At 33.4% G+C, this 23,487-nt stretch overlaps 4 protein-coding genes across 5 annotated transcripts; 2 read left to right on the plus strand and 2 right to left on the minus strand.

Annotated features, from left to right (window-relative positions):
• Nucleotides 1-7,169: 7,169 nt before the first annotated feature.
• Nucleotides 7,170-12,787, minus strand: LOC140979681 (nuclear transport factor 2-like). 2 transcript variants are annotated; one of them, XM_073445189.1, is made up of 9 exons: nt 12,410-12,787; nt 12,165-12,299; nt 10,701-11,010; nt 9,849-10,129; nt 9,091-9,265; nt 8,580-8,701; nt 8,427-8,492; nt 7,816-7,894; nt 7,170-7,568 (listed from the first exon to the last, which is right to left on the minus strand). In XM_073445189.1, the coding sequence occupies exons 1-9, from the start codon at nt 12,446-12,448 to the stop codon at nt 7,453-7,455; spliced, it is 1,323 nt and encodes a 440-aa protein (XP_073301290.1). In that variant the 5' UTR covers nt 12,449-12,787; the 3' UTR covers nt 7,170-7,452. The 2 variants fall into 2 exon arrangements, with proteins under 2 accessions (XP_073301290.1, XP_073301289.1); XM_073445188.1 differs by having other exon boundaries at nt 9,849-10,135; nt 12,410-12,784.
• Nucleotides 12,788-13,846: 1,059 nt separating this feature from the next.
• On the plus strand, nt 13,847-15,677 carry LOC140978665 (large ribosomal subunit protein uL14). The gene is made up of 4 exons (XM_073443861.1): nt 13,847-13,941; nt 14,040-14,324; nt 15,197-15,238; nt 15,485-15,677. The coding sequence occupies exons 1-4, from the start codon at nt 13,929-13,931 to the stop codon at nt 15,565-15,567; spliced, it is 423 nt and encodes a 140-aa protein (XP_073299962.1). The 5' UTR covers nt 13,847-13,928; the 3' UTR covers nt 15,568-15,677.
• Nucleotides 15,678-16,410: 733 nt separating this feature from the next.
• On the minus strand, nt 16,411-18,338 carry LOC140979240 (uncharacterized). The gene is made up of 3 exons (XM_073444571.1): nt 18,064-18,338; nt 17,571-17,665; nt 16,411-17,476 (listed from the first exon to the last, which is right to left on the minus strand). Exons 1-3 carry the CDS (start codon nt 18,148-18,150, stop codon nt 16,714-16,716), a joined length of 945 nt encoding a protein of 314 aa, XP_073300672.1. The 5' UTR covers nt 18,151-18,338; the 3' UTR covers nt 16,411-16,713.
• A 3,538-nt stretch (nt 18,339-21,876) lies between these two features.
• On the plus strand, nt 21,877-23,487 carry LOC140979381 (uncharacterized). Its single transcript, XM_073444748.1, has 3 exons — nt 21,877-22,110; nt 22,397-22,461; nt 22,657-23,487. The coding sequence occupies exons 1-3, from the start codon at nt 21,943-21,945 to the stop codon at nt 23,246-23,248; spliced, it is 825 nt and encodes a 274-aa protein (XP_073300849.1). The 5' UTR covers nt 21,877-21,942; the 3' UTR covers nt 23,249-23,487.

Raw genomic sequence — 23,487 nt, forward strand, 5'->3', positions numbered from 1 at the left:
CAAGTTACCTTCTTACCAAAATCACACACATGAGGAGGAAGAGGTGGAGATATTTCCCACGTAGCCCGGGAAAACAATCAATATATTTCAGGAGGCATGACGTCTCGGTATGATAAGCAAAAATCATTTATCTAAGCCAGGAAGACATGAGGCACCGACACCTTATTCAAGTTCAGGAGACATGATCAGGCCCGACACCTTATCTAAGCCTAAGAGAGATAAGGTCCCTACACTTTATCTAAGCTTGAGAGGTATGAGGCACCGACACCTTATTCAATCCCATGAAGCATGAGACCCCTGTTACTTTTCAACACTTAGAAAATTTTACAAAGTGTTGGACTACGTAGTCCTCGATAAGTGATCAAGACCCTACAGTTATCCCGACTAATTGGCAAAATTTTCAAGAAAAGAAAGATATGACTAGAAAATGAATATTTTCATCACCAGCTGAACAAGTACATTGGATGTTCCAAGGCCAAGAGTCGACTCATCGTCAAGGAAAAAGTCAATGGCCTTGTCTACACCGGAGAAGTTTTCCATGTCCGCAGGGAGAAGGTCATTCTCTTCAAATTGCTCATTTTCATTCGTAGGAGCCGATTTGAAAGAAAGAATTAATTATCTTCTCAGCAGAGTCCAAGCATGACTAATCGGAACAGCGAGTATGACTCTAACCCGACTATTTAAGGAGGAGTGGTGATGTTATGGAAAGGGACCCGAGTCATCCTTGGACTCGGGCAGGAAGGGAAGACCAAAGCAAGACCAGTCCAGAGTTGGTCCCGAAAAGACAAGAAGAGACCAGGTGGAAGTCAGTCCGGGTAAAAAAATAGCAACATATTTAAACAACACCGGCCATTCAGCAACTCGAGAAGCATATCAGACCACTATGGACTCATACAAGCCAAGTCTCATATTCTTGGTCGGGCAAGACAAGATTGAATGATACTGCCCGGGTGAAAAAGGTGTATGGCCGGTCAGGGAAGCCCTTGGCATCCCAGGCACTTGCAGCACTGATAGGCTCGTAATAATTTGTATTTTTTGTTGTCATATTCTCATTGTTGTTACTTCCGACGTACTTAATTGATACACTTTTATATTATTTTGTTGTATGATGAATTTTTCTGCTCTTTAGATAAATATGAGCTAAAAAATGTGATTTTATATCATATTTAGAGTTGTCAATATGAACTTTGTAGAGGACTAGAACTAGAAAAAATTCAGAAGTGGATTTTCCACAAGGTGTGGTCACGTCATGTGACTATTCTTCAGCTGCCTGTGACAACTGAATCTGACGAGAATTTCAAGCAGTAAAATTCGAAATTTGTGAAGATAATGCCAGATTTTAGACTCCGAATTATAGTGTTTGACTTATGAAAAATATTTGGAGAGAGATTTTGTTCTTGAGATAAATAAATATAAGATAGAGTTATATTCCCTAAAAACTCTATATTTCTCTTTGGTATTTTTTTTACATTATGTTTTCATTAGTTGATGAGTTTTTCTCCTTGAACCCATTCAACAAACTACACGTGAAGAAGCAAGAGGGAGGCTCACAATTGAAAAAAGAATTCCTCCATCTAAACGTGAAAACCAAAAAGGCGCAATAATTTTTTATTTCTTCTCAAGAACTCTAAGCTAAGTTTAATTTTTGATTCAAATGATATTTTTACAATTTATTTTAACACTGTGAGACTTTTGCGCTATAATTTAATATTTTTGTTTTGTTCAAGTATTTGTTGGTTTATGATTTATTTATATGAAAGTTATATGTTGATTAATCTGACAATTTAATTCGGTATATAATTTTCTATTGTTATCCATGAATTCAGTTATCCGTAATTGTCATGAACGATTGGTACATGAGTAGCGACATATTAGGTGCGTTGTGCTATCATAGCATATTGAATATAAATAAATCAACGAAACTGGATCTATCAGTTGCATCTATCTCGATTGTTAGATTTTAGGATTAATTATTTTCACAAAACGAAAATGCTATCTTTAATTAATATGGAACGCTATCGTACTTAGTTGACTAATAATAAATTTTGAATGGATGCTGAGTTCGGTCAATTAAATTAGGAGAATACAAGAATTTTAGCGGTTATCCCTATAAATCTAAGGTTAATTATTTGGAACTGCATGAATAAATAATTTGTTAACCAATGACCAATGATATAATTGAATAGTAGAACCTCTTTCAATCAGAGCTTAGTAATATTAAATTTTACATTTCATTAGTTATTTCTCTTGATTAGTTATTTTTCTTCCATGTTAAATTAGTTTTATTATTTTATTTATTTCTAATCAAAAAAATCCCCCATTTTTAATTGTATTTTATCGAAAGAAATATATCTGTCGTTTTCTGTAGATTCGACCCTACTCACCATTACACTTATTTTATTTAGAGAGTATGAATTTAAGTTTGGTGGCTCAATGACAGCACACAAGTGCTTTGGAGTCTTCTCTGGCCATGCAAAGAGGGGCACCCGAGAAGATTAAGTTAAGTGATCGTGGACCCTGTCCACGGGTAATCGAAGAGTCTGTGCACCTCATGTTTACAGGTCATCCAACTCGAGCTCACCTTATCCAATCACCAACAGGAACTGTCCAGGCAGTTTCTTCCTACTCAGAGCGACCATGAAGAAATGGGAGTGGAGCCCATAAGTATGGGTCATCATACCTCGTAATCACTAACATGACAAATCAATACTCATGAAAAAATCAGGGACAACATGGGTCGCAATACGTATTATCAAAAGACATGGCATGACTAAATATCTAAACAAGAACAGTGTCCAGGCGCTGCAATCGAGGTCATCTTCTTCCATATAAATATACATGTTTGCTCATTCATTTGTGACATGAGTATTGCATTCTACTGCATTCAATAAATTCTCTCTCTACTTAATGAGTCGTGTATTGACTTGAGCGTCGGAGTGGTCATGCCGAAAACCCTTCTGACGCTCCACTGACATTTTCTTGTTTGAGTTTGTGCAGATCATCTGACCCGAGCTCATCCTATTCGATCAAGAGTATTCACAGTAAATAGCATGTCATGTCACTCAAGCTCATCTTACAGGTCAAAAATACTCACAGTACCGGTCAAGTCACCCGGGCTCATCCATTAGGTCAAAAATCTTCATAGAAAAAATATACATCTCTGTCTCATAGATTATCTGTGTAACTAACTCAATCGACCAGAATCATCAATCACATTTCGATCGTTATAGTAATATGAACAAGTTATTACTCTCATGAATTTAAATTTGGATTATTTTTATAGTATTTGGCATGTGAATTATAACAAATAAATAGTAAAATTTTAAAAGTGAGTGTAGGAATCACATAAAAAAAAGGTTAAAAATTTAAAAGATAAATACGAATGGAAGTAGAACACATGCTAGCCAACAAGAAGTGTGTCTCGCCCTGTAGTGGGACAAAAAAGGCGTTACACCAGCGAACAAACCGACAAGCTGTGGGACCCAGTTATCGAATGGGATTTGGACACCTCATCCCAGCAATCCGATGAGAAACGTGGGTCCCCTTCTTCAAAAATAACGTGAGGCGTAAAGATTAATATTAATTAATAACTAATTAAATGTGGGAAAAATATCCATTTTTTTATATGTTAAAAGAGTAGGTTTATTTCTTACTAATCTTTATCTGTGAGACAGATCAACTTTATCGATATTCATAATAAAAAGTAATACTCTTAGCATAAAAAGTAATATTTTTTCATGGATTACTCAAATAAGATATATGTCTCATAAAATACGACTTGTGAGACCGTCTCACACAAATTTTTGTCATATTAAAATTATTCTATCCGAATTTCATCCAAATAAGGATCAACAAGGTTTGGTTTTTAAATAATAACTCGATTTAAATCTGTGATTCGAACTGAACCGTGATTTGGGTGGAGCTCAAATGGTTATTCAAATCAAACCATAAGAATTTTCTTTAAATAACAATGCGACGGAGTAGAAAATTTTATTAGGATAGCGAAAAATAATTATTTATCCAAAAAATAAAAATTTAGTTATTGATATAGACATACAATATTATATTCTCAGATATATTTTAATAAAATGTGATTAAAAAATAATATTAATTTAGTATAATAAAAAATTTTAAAAAAAATATTTTTATAAAAATTATTGTAGAATCGATAATTTAGTTTTCAGTATGTACATAATAGATTATAAATTAATAAATACATCCAATTTTTAAAAAAAAATTCAATTGATAACAAAAAACTTCAAAAAAAATTAGATTGAGATATACTATAGGTATAAAATTACAAATTATTAACTTGTTTTATACATGGATGATCACGATGCGGTTTGCTGTTTTTTTTTAAAAAAAATTTAAATTGAATTGTCATATGCGGTATGTTAGTATTTCTAAAAAATAATCGCAATTTTATATCTAGAATTAGTTTCACAGTTTTGAGCTATTTCAGACGGTCGGTTGTTTTTTATGGACAAATATTATAATATATATTTAAATTTATTCGAAAACAATAATAATATAAGTGTTTTTTAAATATAAAATATAGCTCAAATCATACAAAGATAAAATTAGATAAAATAATAATCAAAATTCAAAACTAAGTTAATAATTGAGCACAACAAGACATTCACAATAAAAATGACATTTACACTATTTTGTCTTTTTTTTTACTTTCAAACTTCAAACAAAATATTTGTAGCATAACAAATAAATACTCTAATAAAATACTAATATGAAAAATAATTAAGAAGAAATCGAGTTCTCTTTGTAGGAGTAATAATTTTAAAGATAGTTGAGATATATTGAATGTCGATTTTGTTAATTGAATATATTGTTTACAAATTATTATAATCCTAGATCAAATATTATGATAAGCAGTTCAGACATGACTGTTTGGTGCAGTTCTTGGCAGAAAAAATAACCGAACCATGTTTGTGGTACGGTTTATGATTACTATTTTTAATCGCGATTTTTATCAAATATTAAGAAAAAAATGGTGCAATGCAATTTTTCTTGGACGAATAATAAAAGTTTTTATCTGCTCTATTGTTTACTATGTTGAACAATTTAAGTTGTATTGACTTTTCTTTACCATTTTAAACTCGTGAATAATTGATTCATTAGTGAAAGGTAGAGATGTCAATAGGGCGGGTATGGCTAAATCCAAGACCCGTCTCATGAAGAAAACTTTGACCCATTACCCATCTCACCCCGGTTAAATATTCTTTGGACCCACCCCACCCCAATACGAAATGGGTCGGGTAGACCTGCGAGACCCGTTAGACCCGAATTTTTTTTAAATGAAAACTGTAATCTTCTTATCACATGACTGAATTATGAAACAAATAAGTCTCTAAATAAAACACAATAGATAACTAATTCATGTCTTCGCCAACACTTAATAATAACAAACAAAGTATTTTCACGACGTAATGAATTACATTAAAAAAAAAGTTACTAGCTCTCCAAAAAAAGTCTTGTCATCCCCAAAAATCACTCATCAGAACTTAAACATATCAATGTAAAATCAGCGAGTAATCAATATTTTAGACACATTCTTCATGATCATCTTCCTCTTCATCAAGGATGGTATGACAAGTTGGTAAATTACTTGAAGAATGACCTACAAAATTAAATAGAGAAAATAAATTGAAAAAATAAAATTGTAATTTAAAACCGTAAAAAAATGTAATTTAAAGAGAGAAAGTATAGTAACAAAATTAAAATGAAAGTACAATAACAAAATAAAACTGTGATTTATTTACCTTCCACCTCACCCCACAACCATCTTCGCGAACATATCAATTTATATCCACATATATGGGGAGGTTATGGGGCGGGTATTATAGGACCCATGACCCGCCCCATACCCAGATGGGTCTGAAAAATTAGACCCGAGACCCGCCCCATGACCCATTTAGTATGTCCAAACTCGTCTCAAATGGGGTGGGTCCATTGTGGGTCTGGGTAAAACCCGGACCCATTGACATCCCTAGTGAAAGGTTGAGCAATTTTTTATCAACTTACATTAGTAATCATAAATATATATTTTATAAATTAAGTGAGATACGATATTTTAAAAATTCAAAGCACAACCAACTTAAAAAAACTGGAGAGAATAAGAATTCAAATATCATGATACCCAACTTAGTAATTAAGTAGACAGGGTCTTTAGTTTCTTTAGTTTTTGGAAAATTTGTTTCTTTGGCCTTTTATACTTCTCTGTTCACGAGTTTGATACTATGTTATTAAATTTTAATTTTAATCATCCATCTTTTTTTTTTGTTAACTCTAATATCTTTTTCGACATGAAAATGATGTAACACTTATACATCAACAATACTAATGAAAAAACTTAAACCGCAGAAGATCGAAAAATATATAATTTAAATTGAAATTTTATAACATAAAATACCAAAATCGCATAAAAGAAAAACATACAAGACCGAAAAAAACAACTTTTCCTAATCTTTTACACGGTACCCAACTTACAAACCTCAAAGATCATTGCCCATAGAAACACAAGAATCTAATTATTTTTGCTGTTTTTATATGCTTTCAATAACTTTGAGTACCCTCACAGTATGTTTGGTTCTTTCAAAATATAGATTTGGAATTGGATTTAGAAATTCAAGTATTTGAAATTCTATGTGGTGTTTGGTTTAAAATTTAAAAATAGTATTTAAAAATTCATTTCTTGTTTGGAGAAAAAAAGATTCGAATTTGAAATTTTAAAATTTTACTAAACTACCCTTAGAAATCATATAAACATAATTTTATTTGGATAAAAAAGTAATTGTATGTTTTTAAAATCCAAATCCCACCAAATCTTATCAAATTTGATGAGATTTAGATATACTCATTGAAATCCCATAAAATTCTAAACAAATCCGACTTTTTTTTTAAATCACCTTGCCAAACAGTAAAAATAGGATTTTGAAATCCAATTCCCATGAAATCTTCCCAAATCCTGGTTGCCAAACACACTGTAACACTACCCATAAATTTTCTATCGAGTTAGTAAAAATGCTGTCCGATTTTTCGGATGCCCAACCCGAAAACACCCAAACCCGAGAAGCCTGACATCTAACAACAAAATTAGTAAGATTTTCGTCTTATTATAACTTATATAAATAAATGTTTTTAAAAGAGGAGAATACTAGAAGGCAAATCGAGAATCACACAATGACGGTCCTTGTTAGATGTTCCAAAGTACAGATAGGCTCCTCTTGAAACGGAAGAAAAAAAAAGAAACCAAAAGGAAACAAGGATTAGTTTCAAAACAAAAAAGACACCCAAAGAAAATGTCCTTCCAAACAAAAATAAGAAACGAAACGGGAAGCATTTGCTTCTGTTACAAAAACTTGCTCGATCGAAACGTTTGAAGACAAGTTATTTCATCAAAGGCCACAGGTTCTAACTCGGGCGGGTGTTATTTCATCATATGCCACGGAAACCATTGGCTCTTAAGCGGCTGCTGGTTTCGCTGCCATTTTGGTCGCCTCCCCTTCCAAAAGTCCTTCCACCAAGCCCCCCTCTGCCTCGGCCCCTTCCGCCTAATCAATCAAGAAAAATCAAAAGCAGCAACATGTTATCAAATAACAATAGCCATGTATACATAGATATATAAGAGACTATGCTCCAGACAGCATTAATTAAACAATGATATAACTTTCTGATACATATTATCAAAAAATTGGTTATATACAAGGAAGAATTAATAGGATCACAGGGGATTTCTTTCATATTCGAGTAAAAGGAAAATCTAATTCTTCATTTGGCTGAGGAGTTTGAGATACATACGTCCACCACGAGTTGGGCCACTATTCGGTCTCCTCTCCTCAATATACACTTGCCTTCCGGCCAATTGAATCGGAGAAGCCTAAAGAAACAGGAAAATTCTAATCAGATACCAAACACATAGTTGATGTAAAAAGATATAGATTGAGAACAAAGTAGAACTTCACAACCATATCACATCAGACACCCAAAACTAATCCTAAATGGAACAAATCGCAAAATATTGGTACGGATATGTTGGAAGCATCTGAGCAAAGATCAAGACATAAAGGTATCCCAAGACCAATATTATCTAAAGACTCAAATTTTACGACGTTAACCTGCATCACAGCAGATTTGTCAAATGGATGACACAAACACAAAGCAATAACACATACTGGAGAATAAATTCCGAGAGGATAGATATTTATGCGAGGTGTGGATGGAGGACAAACTCACTGATTGAAAACATAATGAAACATAGAGATATGTTAGAGTGGGGGACAGTACTATGGATATCTATTAAAGAGGCATACTGAGTGAATCAGTCCTCAAGGAGATGTAGGCATTCACAAGGACTTCGAGAAACCAATAAATTAAAAATTTTAATCGGTCAATGAGAGATATTTGTCAACCTTGATTGCGTTCTGAACACTTTGCACATCTTCAAACTCGACAAAGGCATAGCAAACACCAGTATCCTGTTAACCATGGCCACATTTAGATAATGAAATTACATTACCACATGATGCCATATGAAATCAAGGAACATCAGAATGAAAAAGAACCTTGCGGTTCCTCAAAAAAACTCCATCCTGCTTGATTTTACCGAAAATTTTAAACTCTTGTAGAATATCTAGTGTCATTACTGTAGACGGCAAGTTCCTCACATAAACGGATTTTGATTCTCCTGAGAAAATATTTGCCAAAGTTAATGAAGTTGAATAATAAGAAAGAAAAAGTATAATTCCATCCGTAAGAACTTAGTGTCAACAAGTCAACACAATACGTTAGGTACATCTTACAAATTCTCCACAAATGCCTAGTTTCTTCATGACATAAGGCCCAAGCAAAAAAAATGAACCAACATTCAAATATCCATCAGATACAAGCTTAGGCCCGGGCCAATTCACTTTTCTTTTGTCAATGTTAAAACTCCCCATCACATTATTAATGTCAGTAAAAGTGAAGAGATGTCATTTAGAGTAAATGAGCTTCAGCGTAAAACACAACACAGTCAAACAGTAGAACTAAATAAATAAGCATTTCCATAAAACAAAGATAAAACTTACAACCTACCTTCATCTTGTGAAAAAGCTTCTTCCGTGACATCTGGAACAGTATTCAGCGCACTGGGAATTGACTGCTGGGGTAAAGGCGGCGACACATGATTCCAGTCTGAAACATATGGTGTGCTCTGAGAGAATGCTGGTGGATAGCTAACTGATGATGAAGATTTTCCTTTCGCCCGCAACTTCGCATGTTGAAAGCATATAAATATAAACAGCACGAAGCGGAGGAAAAATAATCAGTCAGAATATGTAACGAAAACAAAAAAAATCAATAAAGGAAATAAGCAATAAAAAGTGGAAATTGCAATTAGCTTTAACATAACTTCCCCAGGAACATATATTTGAAAGAACTACCACAAAGGAAGTGCTATTGTTAAAATATGCTGCTCAAATGTCAAAAAACAGAGAAAAATAGGAAATGAGTGGAAACCACTTTCAGCATACAGGAATCTGGGTATAACCTCAATTGAAAGTTTGAAACACTTGCAATATCAATATCCAATATGTAACTGATAGCAGATACACCAATGAGCAATCAGCTAAAGTTGATAATACTGGATTGATTGCCAATGACCTTCTTTCTCACTAAAGTAAATGTGACTATCAAATCTACATGCTCGAGTCATATGTCATGCTTCCATTGAGTCTAAATCAAACAGAGGCAGGGTATTATTTATATATTGTTACAACGATATCAAACACACACGTATATATGATGACTCAAATTATACCATCTGATCCACATCTACTCAAAATGTCACTCACAATTGAAGCATAAGTCAGCTTCTCAGGCTCTAATACTGGTTCCGGTTCCTCCTCTGCAGAAAGCTGAGCCTCCGGCAAAGCAGTCATGGTACTTTGATGCGAGTCACTATTTTCTTCCACTGGATTTTCAACTTCTAGTTCATTAGTTTCAGGCTCGTGTTCTGGCTCAGGCTCAGGCTCCTGATGATAGAATTCTTGATAACCGTACTCATGGTCAGGCTCATCTCCTTCAATATGAACTGAGTTAACATAGTCACGAGCCTCCTCCTCCAAGGCATAGTCTGATACTGTTCAAAACAAATGCTTCAGCCTGATGATTACACAGTCACAAGATACCTTTTTCCTCCTTACAAAAATGTTTCATCAACAACAACATATATCTCAACATTTAAATTTTTGTTTGAGAGTGGAAAGAAAAAAGTGTGTTTGCGTATGAATATGAAAATACAAAGACAGAACTTCATTTACTTTAACCATAATACTTTGCAAATGAAATCTAAAACCACAGCATACTTACAAACAGGGAAAGTCCCAATTGAAGGAAAGACAAAAGTGAATTCATAAACATGCAATTACTGATATGAAAAAAGTGAGTGAATGCATAAAAAGTGATTATTGATGATGATAAAGATATTTTTTTTAAAAGTCTAAAGCTAAACAGCATCCATACAAAACATGTGTAAGACCATTTGGAGCTGATAATGCCTGCCTCTACTACCTGTGCCAAAGGATTTTTTTATTTTTGCCTTCAAAAGTGGTTAACAAAGGAATTCGTAAGAAAGAAATTTCTGTCTACAAGGAAGTATCGAGTACTGAAATCTCAAAAAAAGCTCAACCGATTAGCCAACTTACCAGGTGGATCAGGAAGGTTGGTAGGAACAGTTGGTTTATAATCGGAAGCCTGTTCCTGCACTTCTGGAGCTGAAGACTGGGGACCAACTTCCTCATCACCAAAGTGAAACATATCATTCAGAACAAAATAACCTTTCTCTTGTGGGGCGAGAAAGAAAGTCTGCACAAATTTCTTCCACCTGGTAGTATCTCTAGATTTCAAAGAACCAGTAACAACCACGAGAACACCTTCATTCCAAGATTGAAGGGAATTTATTGTCTTGATTTCAATTCCAGTGATATCTAGCGACATTATTAGCTGATGAATTTGCTGCAGGAAAAAGGAAATAAGCATGACATACACATATAGAAGGGGAAATAATGTACATGATCTCCTAAGTTAACCACCAAATGCAGCAAATGACTTTTGTATAATTTGCACAAAGTACAGATACAGTAAATAGATATCAACGGTGAAAGGTACGTGCAACAGCAGAAAGCATAAATGTAACTGTAAGTTAGTGACACAAAATCTTGTTAGAAGCAGGATTCATTGGATAGTTCTCAATACTGAAAATTAAGAAATGCGGACTGCTGCTGTTGGATCACAAATCATGTCAGTTCATCGATTCATACAACAGACAAATTCAATAAACAGGATCTCTTTCATATAATTCAAGTTACATATGTATAATCCAGATCTCTAGGAATGGCATTTGAAGAAAGTTTTCAGAAGATCATTCCACAAGGCAAAGCAGGAAGAATTAAACACCGTCCGGTTACTCATCTTTGTCTTCTGGATGATGTGACTTTTAACACCATTAACATGTCAAAAAAGAAAAAGACATTTTTTATGCATACCAATGCCAAAGTTCAATAGTTTCATAATTCCATGTTTCATATATGGTTATGACTAAGCATTAGAGTCAGCAAAATATGCCGTGTAACTCTAGCGTTAAAAATTCAACCATTTGGCGTAGAATTTGTAGATCACATTAGTTATATTTTCAATAAAGAAAGAATACGTGCATAATTCAATAAAACAGAATTGCTCTAAGATGTTTTAACATCAAACTATGCAATACTCCATCAGCAGCTCATACTATGTAGGAGTTAAATAATAAAAAGATATGCATTGAAGACATGGACTTTTGGTAGCTTTCTGAAAGAAACAGTGAAACAAAACACATGACCTAAAAAGTTTATCTTGAAAATATGGTAAACATCACAGAGGAAACCGTCACCTAGAAGGAAATTGCAAACACAGATTTCTTTATACAACAATTTCCATGCCCCCAAAGACTAGAAACCAGCAAAAATAAATCATCCTTAGATCACTGATGTCAAAACTAAAAACCATCGAGTCATCACCATAAATCAAAATTTCAACATAATTCAATCTGAAGAAGGACATCGACACTCAAAAGCAATAATCATGTTAAAAAGAAACAAAGAAAAGAGGAAAATTGGGTTTAAAGTCCACACCATCATATCGTTTGCAGGATTCACTGTATCCCCATCAATTCTAATCATAGAGCTTTCATCAGTGTAAAACCGATGCACATAATCCCGCTGCTGCTGAAACACCTGATAATACTGCTGGACGAAGTACGATCCAATCTAATATTTCATAAAAAAAAAATCCACCCATAAGGACTCGCAAGATGACTTTTTAAAAAAGAAACATACAACAAAACATCACGCAATACGTAAACAAACCATAAGATTACCTGAGTAACGGTCACTGGTGCAGCGCCATGATTAGTCATTCTCCCCCCTGCAAAAACCTCCACAAACCACAGCGATCCCAAAAACCCTAGATCGGAAAGATCTCTAGGGTTCAAACAAATAAATAATTGTTTTAATCCCAGAACAAAATCTCTCACAAAGGTTTGTTCTTGCGATTATATATAGTAAAGAATTACCACAAAAACTGAAAATATAAAACTACTGGTCCCTGAAACAGCGTCTTTCTTTATTATTTATACGCGCAAATATAATTTTTGTAGTTCCCGAAACGAGAAAATAAAGAGGTAGGCTCGCGTGCGGAGTAAAAATTTGTAGGGAGAATCAATCGATCGATCGACGGATCTTCGATTGAGCGAATGCGTGTGTGTGCGCGAAGCAGTGTGTGAATAATATTTAATTTAACTGTTAATTTTCCTATTTAACGATTTCCACATTAGAATGACTTGTGGAGAATACATTTGATTGATATAGATTTTCATTAAAACTAAATTTAGTTCTAATAAGAAATATTTCTTTTATAAATAAAAATTAATTAATTAATATAATCTTATATTTTTTATGAATTAATCTTATATTTATGTTTGTATATTATAACATATTAAAAAATCCATGAAATTAAAATTGAAGGAAATTTGTCGAATTTCACGTAAGTTGTCATATTATTTTTTTTTATCCTATAAATTGTCGTAGTTGAGCGGTAACGAGTTTTAGTTTTATATTATTTCGTCGAGATGTAAGAGTGTCAATTCGGGTGGGGGTTGGGTCGGGTTGACCAACAATACTATTCAAAAATTGTCCAACTCGAACCCGAGCCCGAACCCGATCAACCTGTTCAATCCAATTAACTCGATTTCGATTTTTTTTAAAAAAATTTTTTAAGAAAAATAAATAAAATTCAAAAAAAATATAATTTTTTTAATTTAAACACATAATTACAATATCTCCCTCATATATATGATTTAAATCTGAAAGTCTAATTGTAGAAAAATAAAATAAATTTATTAAATCAAATAAACAATTGTTTAGAAAATAAAAAATATCAAAATAAATATTAAATTATGAAAATTTATTATATAAATATACAATAAATATTTTTTCAGAAATATAATATATAAAAATATAGCCAATATTTATTAATTATATTTTTTTAAATAAATTAAAATTTTCGGGTTCGAACCCAACCCAACCCGATCAATTTTTTCGGGTCAGCATCGGGTCCAATCTGATCTGACCTGAACCCAAAAACTCCAAACTCAAACTTGATTTTTTTCGAGTTGAATAGTGTCGGATTGGTAGATCGTATCTGATTTCGACGCCTCTGTCGAAACGTGGTATTGAGAATTATTTTTAAAAAAATTAATAGTTCAATGAAATATAAATCCGAAAAATATATGAAACCCAGCCCATTTAAAGAAAAAGGGCAAAGGCCCAGCCCAAATCCTATAAAACCCTAGATCCTTCCATACTCCGGATTTCAGTTGGATTTCGAGGACTGTAAAAATGTCGAAGCGAGGTATGATCTTGAATTGAAAACTCTTCTTCTATGTTTCCATTTCTAATACAATCGTTTGCTGCTATTTTTGTTTCTGAAATTCTTCTGTTTTTGAGCAGGACGCGGAGGATCGGCGGGGAACAAGTTCAGGATGTCACTGGGTCTACCGGTGGCGGCGACGGTGAACTGCGCCGACAACACTGGGGCGAAGAATCTCTACATTATATCGGTCAAGGGAATCAAGGGAAGGCTCAACAGGCTTCCCTCAGCTTGCGTCGGCGACATGGTGATGGCTACTGTGAAGAAGGGGAAACCGGATCTCAGGAAGAAGGTTATGCCAGCCGTTATCGTTCGCCAACGCAAGCCTTGGCGCCGAAAGGACGGTGTTTTCATGTACTTCGAAGGTATTTCGTCCTAGCGGACGCAAACTTAGGTTTTGTTAGCTTCTTTTTTTTTCCTTCCTGCTGCTCCTGGTTTGATTGTACGGTTGCTTGTTGCGTGATTCCTGATTTCACTTGTATTTATGATCTCATTGGTTGCTTGAATTTAATATTACATATATACACGTGCATATTATCACATATACATATATTATACCTGTGCATATATTAGAGGCAACTGCCAAAGAAAACAAAATTAAGACTTTATGTGAAATTTTTCTGAAGTTCCAATTTTTGCCTCCCGAATTCCATTGAATGTTTGATTTGTCCACTCTATTTGTATATTGGCTCCTGGAATACTCATGTGCTCGTGATGATAGCACGCTAAACTTTCTACCACTGGTTTTAAATTTGTCGTTATGTTGTTTACTGCGTTAGTTAACCAGGCCTGCTTAGTAGCGGCAAGGAAATCTTTTATTTTTCCTTAATTGTAGGTATCAGGGTGTGGTCTTGATATGCCCTTTTACATTCCCATTCAGAAATGACTAATCCCAAAAATTTCTGCAACAGTTCACTGATGGAAAACCATAAGGTTGGCTCTTGGACGAATAGTGCTTTTTTCCTAGGATGGCCGACTACTACATGTTAATAAATTTGCGAAATGTTCCCAGTTTCAATGTGATAGCGTGAATGTTTAGAAAACTTGCAAAATGATGTTTGTTCAAGTTCAATCCTGTTTACTTGATGTCAACACATGTTCATAAATCTGCGAAATGGTTCCACTTTCAATATGACAGCATGGATGTTAAGAAAACTTGCAAAATGATAATTTTTTTAAGTTCAATCATGTTTAGTTGATGGCAACATTTGTTAATCTTTGCCTTTTGCATCCACAGATAATGCTGGGGTCATTGTGAATCCCAAGGGTGAAATGAAAGGTAATGTGTCATTTTATAAACCATATTTGTCTAAAAATTTACTCTTTTTTACTTCAAGAAGAGTTGTTAGATGCCTGTTGTCACGGGCAATGGACAATAGCTCATTTCATACTGTTTTGGAACTAAGTTTGGGGGTATAAGCAGTGCCAGTATTGTCAAGTAGCTCACTTGCTCTATTTTCGTTGGCATTTCTTCAAATTTTACAGACGGTACTGTTTTAATTCGTTGCATTTGTTTGGTTTTTAGGGTCGGCCATCACGGGCCCGATTGGAAAGGAGTGTGCTGATCTCTGGCCGAGGATTGCTAGCGCTGCCAATGCTATTGTTTAGTATTGAAATTTTGTTATTGTTTTCTTACTCATTCAGAGCAATTCAGTTTGAGATAGTTGCAGTTATGTCCTGAAGCAATTTGATTTTCCATATTAGACTTGAGTTTATCATGGATTGCTTTTGATCACTTAACCTTGATTACTTGCGGTAAAATGTCATTTATTTATGTTTACCCCTTTGTAGAAGCAAAACTGATTTGTGCATCCCCTTTCATAGTGGTGGATCTACGGGTTCGAGAGGGTTGATGAGAATATATAGATTCGGGGCGACAAAATTATAATTTTTTTTACAAAAAATTACGAAATATACTGTTACACTCTAAAAAATATAATAGAGTTGGGTTTTCTTTTTTTCTGACATACTATTTTCTTCAAACGAAAACCCAATTTTTGCATCTCCCAAAGCATACTCACTGGTGGTGTATGTTTGAATTCAAATTCGATCGAGTAATCAATTTCAAATTTTAGTTTCTTGGAAGAGCTTGTACAAGAAAAACTTGATGCACATATCGAGTTGCTTAAATTCAAATCGAGTTCGATCAAATCAAATTTTGTTCATAAGTTATTCGTGATTAGCTTGACTCACTTGAACTCGTGTGCTCAAATATGGTGCTTAAATAATCGCGAATTAAAGGTGGAGAATAATTATTTATTCAGATTCTTGTATGGTTCAAAATCTTCTTGTTTCACATTGTCAAACTCAACTCTTATGTGAAAAGTCAAAGTTGCTTAAAATCCCTACGAAATATTAATTGGAGTTTAACCCCAATGTTGTTAAACAGAAATCATATACCCTCAAGTCTGACGTATTACACATTTTAAGCTCTAAATACACAAAATGTCATATTTGTAAAATGTAATTTCATTAATTTCTTTTGGAAAAAATTGTAAGATAGTTATTGATTAGCGGGGTAATCAATCCATTAAATCAACACGCATACATATAAAATACAAAATAATAATACAACAAACAAATAAAAGAATCCAAATGAATCAATCAAGAATTCACACCACACGCACACACATCGAATTCGTTCATAACAATCTCACAAGCTTCCCAAGGATCTCTCAATGGCTTGTTAATCTTCAGCAGAGTCTTGATTTTGAGTTATCTACGATCTTGTCTCAAAACGAGTTGGTAACCACTTTATCCTTTGGACATGTTAACGTACTCGATGTCACTGGAACTATTCTTCTTTTTGGGGAGTGTGGATTCTGAGGAAACCAACCAATTCGAAAGACTTGCATCCACGGCGATTTCTTGATTCGAATTCTTGAATTGATCACATCTTACACTGAGGGCAAATAATGTTTGATTGTTCTCTTTCTGTGACTTCAACAAACGTGTTCCTTTAGATTTGGCAGCTTTCCATTGTGTTACATTCTCCACAGGGTTCAACACAGAATTAATATAATCACTTCTATTTCTTGCTTGAGATTGTGATCCAAGAGTTCCATCTTCTTCGAGTAACTGAGTCTTCTTGATAACACCAGCTGATTGATTCTCTGTTCTAGATTCCAAAGATTGTATTAAAGTTGATCCAGGCCACATCATTTCTCGGCCATCTGATGTACAATCTATATCATCTTCGTAGTCATCTTCTGAATCATCCAAGTCACTATCAGTGTACTCTTCCGCTTCATCATCACTGTCTCTGGCATCATGGTATCTGTGATTCGGAGGATATGATACGAAGCAGGATTTGACTGGATTCTCATCTTCAAATAGTGGTTGACTTGAACTTTTAGGATTTCTCTCCTTTTCTTCCTGAACATTTGGGTTACCCTCTGGTAGGGAATCGGTGCTTTCACAGAGTGAATAGTGCTCATACGTAGTGATGTTTGAATTAAACGTAACTCTTTTTCTTGGGCTCGGACTCAACTGCTGCTCTTCTCCCTCTGGTCTATTTCTACAAACAAAATCAAGAAAATTGTACAATCAATCTCATGGAATAAGAGCTAGAACAAGTAACAACAAGTTTCGGAAAAGAATCAAGTGCTCACTGCAACTCGGAAACCAAGCTGGGAGGTGGCGGCTCTGTGATGCTCTGACCTGCAAGAAACACGCTTTGCTGCTGAAAACTTCCTACTCTTTTTTGCTGCAGAAACAAATCATCACGTCAGTTTACCATAAGAAACAAACATGTAAATTTCGAAATCAAATCGCGATATACATTTATATAAATCAAGTAGGCATGACTAAACTGCTGGATCAGCTCCAAATAATAAAAGTTATATAAATAGAATTTATGAAATGTCATCATTTGGAGAAACACAAGGAATCAAATTAAAGAATCATTCATGAATCTCTTCCTATTTGGACAAACTTTCAACTCACTCAAGCAGAAAACAAAAAAGAAGAAGAAAGAAGAACTAGGACTTAAAAAATAAAATCGAGGATCCGAAATTAATTACACAAACTAACAAACAAAACAATTTCACCATTTCTATAAAAATTCCATACGGAACCAAATCAAACTAACAAATGGGTATTTACTTTTACTTGATGATCCGCCCGATGAATCCTCTGTCTCCGACTCGACCGATCTTTCGCATCTCCAAAACACCCGAGAAAACAACCCATTTACACCCCCTTGTTCTCTTGATTTTGGAGAATTATTGGACCAGATAGCAAGAGAGCAGCATAAAATCCAAGAGCAAGAGGATCTTCACATTCTGCGTTGCAGAGCATAAAGAAAGGCGAAACGGTCGAGTTTTGGTGGGGCTGTGCCTGTCTGGGTTAGGGTTTTGTATATTGTTTGAAATATGGGAAGAAGTGACCGTTACTGACAGTCTCTATCTTCTTCCACTTTTTTCCCTATATGATTATTTATTTATGTTTAAAAAAACTCTCCTCTTTAACAATAATAAATAATATTATTATATAATTAAAGTTATCTTTCTTATACTAACTAATCTTAAATTGATTTAATAATAAATTATAACTATATTTTTATTACATAACTGACAAAAACATATTCATGACTATTTTAAGTATCAAATTTTTTAGATGGATATTTAATTTAGATCACCAATAAAAAAATTATTAATTTTTATGTCAAAATATTACTTTTTATTATAATTATAGACAGCGTTGATCTGTCTGTCTCACGAATAAATATCTGTAAGAACGTTTCACAAGAAACCTACTTTGTTCAGTTATCTATGAGACTGTCTCATAAGAGACGTACTCTATATAACTTAATCATTTATTTTATGTAGGCAGTTATGTATTTTTTAGGTTTTAATATGAGAGCTAAAATGCTATTTTCTAGATGGTAGTAAAAAAATGAACAACGATTTTCCTTGTAAACTGAATATTATTTACACTGAATAAAAAGTTTACTAATTCAGTGGACTATAAATATGTAATTAAGACAAAAAATTGTGTGAGACGATCTCACGGGATGTATTTTGTGAGACAGATCTCTTATTTGGGTCATCCATGAAAAAGTATTACTTTTTATTGTGAATATCGGTAGGATTGACCCGTCTCACAGATAAAAATTCGTGATTCCGTCTCACAAGAGACCTACTCATGTATTAAATGGATTTGATGAAATCCACAGATGTAAGGTTGTGCTTGAAAATAGGATTTGAAGCAATAAATTTTAAATTAATGGATTTCAAATCTATTTAATTGCTTTGGATCCATAAATGTACAGCACTAAGCATATGACCATACCTGAAAATTGAGTATATCATAAAACTTCATAGTTTTATATGTAAGATGATAACTAAATAATAAGGTTGTAATAAATCAAAGTTTTTTCCGAAAAAATTGTTAAAATATATAATTTTTTTAATCTTAAATGATTTTAAAATAAATTAATATGGTGTCAGTTCTTCACACACACACATGTATATATTTATTTGTTATTTGTTTATAAAAATTATCGAAAAAATTAGTGGAAGATACTAAATTATTTAGTTTTTTTTTTAAAAAAAATTCGGCTTCATGTTTTATACGGGTCTCAAAATCAAAATTTAATCTCAAATTAGAATTCAAGGTACCATTGGTCAATAGATATGTGACAAAATATTTGCTAATGATATTTTATAAAAAGTATATCATGTTTTCAGAATCTCTTATGTAGTTCAATGACATAAATATCTTTCAATAAATAAAAAAAAGACAGGAGCTCAAATTTACATTAAAATGAAAAAAATCTCACCTTGAGCTCTATGACGTTAACTGTCAAGTTTGTAATAAACCGTTGTCACGGGTAAAAGCTAAATCGTTGACACATTGCTATACGTCGAACAGATTATGATATTGTTTATAGTATTTTGTGAGTCCTCAAAAACCCGTTACACGATTAATTACAAACATTTTTTGACAAGTATTTGTCGCAAGCGGTGGAAGGTATTATTTTATCTTATGATAGGAACCTCAACTGAACATATTTGTCATGATGTAGACGTTAGCCACTTAACTTTGTAAGAATCATAATTTTATTTTCTGAAAATTCAATTTAAATGATATCTTATCCAATATGTAAACCGTTCTACCGTAGTTTTTAGCAAAAATTATTAAACTGAAGATAAAAAGGACACGAGGAAATTTTAAATATTAAAGGTAAAATATAATGCACCATGCAAATTATTTTATTAACTACTTGCATATTGTCATAGAAATTTTTTATATGGTAAACAAATTTTATTGCATATATGTATTAAAATAATTTGTTACAATTTATCTTAAATTAAGAGACAAAAGACAAAAACTTGTGTGAGACAGTCTTACGGGTCGTATTTTGTGAGACGGATCTCTTCTTTGGGTCATCCATGAAAAATATTACTTTTTATACTAAGAGTATTACTTTTTATTGTGCATATCGGTATGATTGACCCGTCTCATATATAAAGATTCGTGAGATCGTCTCACAATAGACCTACTCTAGACAAAAAAATGAAAAATTTTAAAAATATACAGTAAAAAATATAATCTTAGTAATTTTTGACATGAAAATTTCAATCAAGTCATGTGATCAAAAAAAAAATTGTACAAGGAAACTGAAATATATTAGTGCAATGATGTTTCTCATAAAATTTAAATATAATATTGTGACTTTACAATTGAAATTTGGTAAATTAAGATCATTTTAACTCGTTTTATCAAAAATTATAGATGATTCTAATAATATAACTCGATATTTTAAATCATATAATAACTCAAAGATCGAGTATCGATTGCTCATCAATAAGAGCAAATAAATTAGTGATGTCTTGATAGATGCCAGCATTGCGCATGTGCCGAGGTATAATATCTATACAATTATAAATAAATTAAAAAAACAATGTTTTAGATATTTATTTATTATAAAATTTCCAACCGGATAGGTACACCTGTGTATGCAACTTCCTATATGTATATCAGTATATGCACAATTTAAATTGGGGAGATTTGTTTTTAAATCTCTAATATTATAGTATTGTTTGTGTTCAGTCAATGTTAGATCAAAACAAATTTATGCGGTTTCTGATTCACAAAAAAAATATTTTCGCAATCTCTGGAATCATATGTATTTTTTCGGATGAAATTCGATACAAAACATTGAAAATCTAGAAGTAATATATGATATTTTAGTACTAGCTGTTTTAGATCTGTTACAAAAGGTAAAATTTTGAATATAAAATTGAAATAAGTATTTTATACCAATACTTAGTACATTTGTTTGTGTACTCAAATATTATATACTAGTATCATATTTTAAAAAAATTTATACTGATTAATATCGCATTTTAAATTTTTTGTACCGATTTTCATCAGAAAAAGACACGTGTAATTAATATAATAATTGACATATATGTATGGGAACTCAAAAATCATATATTAGTACAATATCTAAAATATATTATACTCAAATATCATGTATTAGTTATATATTTTCAATATTTTGTTCCGATTTTCATCCGAGATAAGACGTCTCATTAATATCAATACTTGTTATACATGTTCGAGTACTCAAAAATCAGATATCAATATCAGATCTAAAACATTTTGTGCTCAAATATAATTACTACATCAAATTTTCAACGTTTTGTATTGAATTTCAATCGAAAAACTGTTGAGGACCTAGAGAATGAAGAAGCATTTTTTATATGAATCATAGATTCCAAGAATTTTTTTGATCTGATAAAACTAAAATCAAATACAACTTATGTTATTGAAGATTTATTGATCTTTTATTATTAAAAATAAACATATAGATCTTTTTTTAAAGAAAAATAAACACAATAATAATAATAATAATTATTATTATTATTATTAATATATATAAACTTTGGATCGCCATCTTCATCCTCAGAGTCTACCTCTCCCCCTACCCCCTCGATCTTTTGTCGGCTCAGGGGAAAACCCCTTCATTCCGCCATGAGAATACGCAAGCGTGCCAAAATTTCTACTCTACTCTATGCGACGTCTTCTCTGGATCCCGGAACTCTTCCTCAAGCGCATATTTGTCAGCTCAATCAATCCCCATGGGACGTGATGAACTTCTCGCCGCCGCCGCCATCTCCTCCGCCTATGCCGTCGTCCCAGGTGAGTTCAATGTCCTCCGAGCTAGCACCATTTCCCTAGCTGGTGCAGATCTGTTGCCCCCTTCTGTTACTTTCGTCAATTTTCCATCATTTTCTACCATTATCCTTGGTTTTCTTTTAGGGTTTTCTTCAGATCAATTTTAGGGTTCTGATGAAACATTCAATCCCACCATTTAATTCCTTTTTCGTGATGTTCAGAATTCTATTTCCTTTCTGGGTTTTATCTTTCTTGCGTTATTATAGCATCGATGCTTCCATTTTCTCGACACGGGGAAATTTTTGCGCAGGTCAATGGGAACGATAGTTTCGCTGGAAATGGGAGCTCGAGAGACTCTATTGCAGTGATTAAGAGGTGAAGTTTTCAAATTTTATTTACTTGGTATAGAATCTAAGTTTGCTCCTGTATTATCGTTTTGCAGAATAATCTCTAGGGTTCTTACGAGGAACATGATTTTGGTGTATTTTCCCCTATCAATTAGCTAAATACTGCTTGAATCATTAACTGAAATGGATCTATTTTTCTCCTGTCGATTCTTTTGGTGATTAGAGAGTGGATGGATGAGTTAAATAAAGCAACGAAATGGGAGCATTCCGGCACCAATTCCGTAGGAGCTGCCTCGAATGAGACGGAGCAGGAAGTGGGCACTTCTCCGAAAGACGACCTGATTAATATGTGCTGCAAGACTGATGGCAAGAGCTGCCAATGCCGAAGAGAGGCTGCCAAAGGCAATTCACTATGCGAGCACCATCTAATCATGGTACGAGGCTATAGCAATAACTCCGCGCATTCTACCACCAAGAACTCGGAAAAATCGTCGGTGGAGGCTCGGGGCGGCCCAGGAATCAAGAAACGGGCGGCACAATCTTTGTCAAATCCATATGTATTCTACTATTATTCGGGTTTCGGACCGCGGTGTGGAAAGAAAAGAGGGGAAGTTAGCAAGAATATTAATGAAGAATTTAACATTCCCAAGAATGATCTTGATGACGACAATGAAGCATCCTCCTCGTGCGACATTGAGGATGTGGAAATTGAAGATCGGGACGAGTACGAGGACGAAGTTGAGAAAATCAAAGCGATTAGCAAAAAGAAAGCCCGAAAACCGATCAAAGCTCGATCTCTCAAATCCTTGATGTGATTTAACAATTTAGTCTAAGATTGTATGGTAATTTTCTTCCTATGTTTCTTGATTTTTATTTATTTATTTTTTTCGAATGGGGTGTTCTTAAATTTTGGTGTTATTGCAACTTTGTGTGCATATATTGTGCGCCTTCGTGGCGCAAGATTTATGTTATCCTATTGAAATACGTGTGGGACATGGGAGAACATGGAATTTTAAGTATTGTAATTGGAAGAGTAGTATGGTAATTTCATTGC

Source organism: Primulina huaijiensis, chromosome 6 (genome assembly GCF_012295235.1).
Source record: "Primulina huaijiensis isolate GDHJ02 chromosome 6, ASM1229523v2, whole genome shotgun sequence".
Lineage (NCBI taxonomy): Eukaryota > Viridiplantae > Streptophyta > Magnoliopsida > Lamiales > Gesneriaceae > Primulina > Primulina huaijiensis.

Excerpts from the sequence above, each read along its gene's own strand:
- LOC140978665 (XM_073443861.1), top strand. Across the intron at positions 14,325-15,196 it reads TGTTTTCATGTACTTCGAAG|ATAATGCTGGGGTCATTGTG; the intron begins GTATTTCGTCCT and ends TTGCATCCACAG. Across the intron at positions 15,239-15,484 it reads TCCCAAGGGTGAAATGAAAG|GGTCGGCCATCACGGGCCCG; the intron begins GTAATGTGTCAT and ends TTTGGTTTTTAG.
- LOC140979681 (XM_073445188.1), bottom strand. The coding sequence starts at position 12,448 with ATGACTAATCATGGCGCTGCACCAGTGACCGTTACTCAG. Across the intron at positions 8,702-9,090 it reads AGCTTTTTCACAAGATGAAG|GAGAATCAAAATCCGTTTAT; the intron begins GTAGGTTGTAAG and ends ATATTTTCTCAG. Across the intron at positions 8,493-8,579 it reads TTTTTTTGAGGAACCGCAAG|GATACTGGTGTTTGCTATGC; the intron begins GTTCTTTTTCAT and ends CATGGTTAACAG.
- LOC140979381 (XM_073444748.1), top strand. The coding sequence starts at position 21,943 with ATGAGAATACGCAAGCGTGCCAAAATTTCTACTCTACTCTATGCGACG. Across the intron at positions 22,111-22,396 it reads CGCCTATGCCGTCGTCCCAG|GTCAATGGGAACGATAGTTT; the intron begins GTGAGTTCAATG and ends ATTTTTGCGCAG. Across the intron at positions 22,462-22,656 it reads TCTATTGCAGTGATTAAGAG|AGAGTGGATGGATGAGTTAA; the intron begins GTGAAGTTTTCA and ends TTTGGTGATTAG.
- LOC140979240 (XM_073444571.1), bottom strand. The coding sequence starts at position 18,150 with ATGGGTTGTTTTCTCGGGTGTTTTGGAGATGCGAAAGATCGGTCGAGT. Across the intron at positions 17,666-18,063 it reads GGGCGGATCATCAAGTAAAA|CAAAAAAGAGTAGGAAGTTT; the intron begins GTAAATACCCAT and ends TTGTTTCTGCAG. Across the intron at positions 17,477-17,570 it reads AGCTTGGTTTCCGAGTTGCA|AAATAGACCAGAGGGAGAAG; the intron begins GTGAGCACTTGA and ends TTTTGTTTGTAG.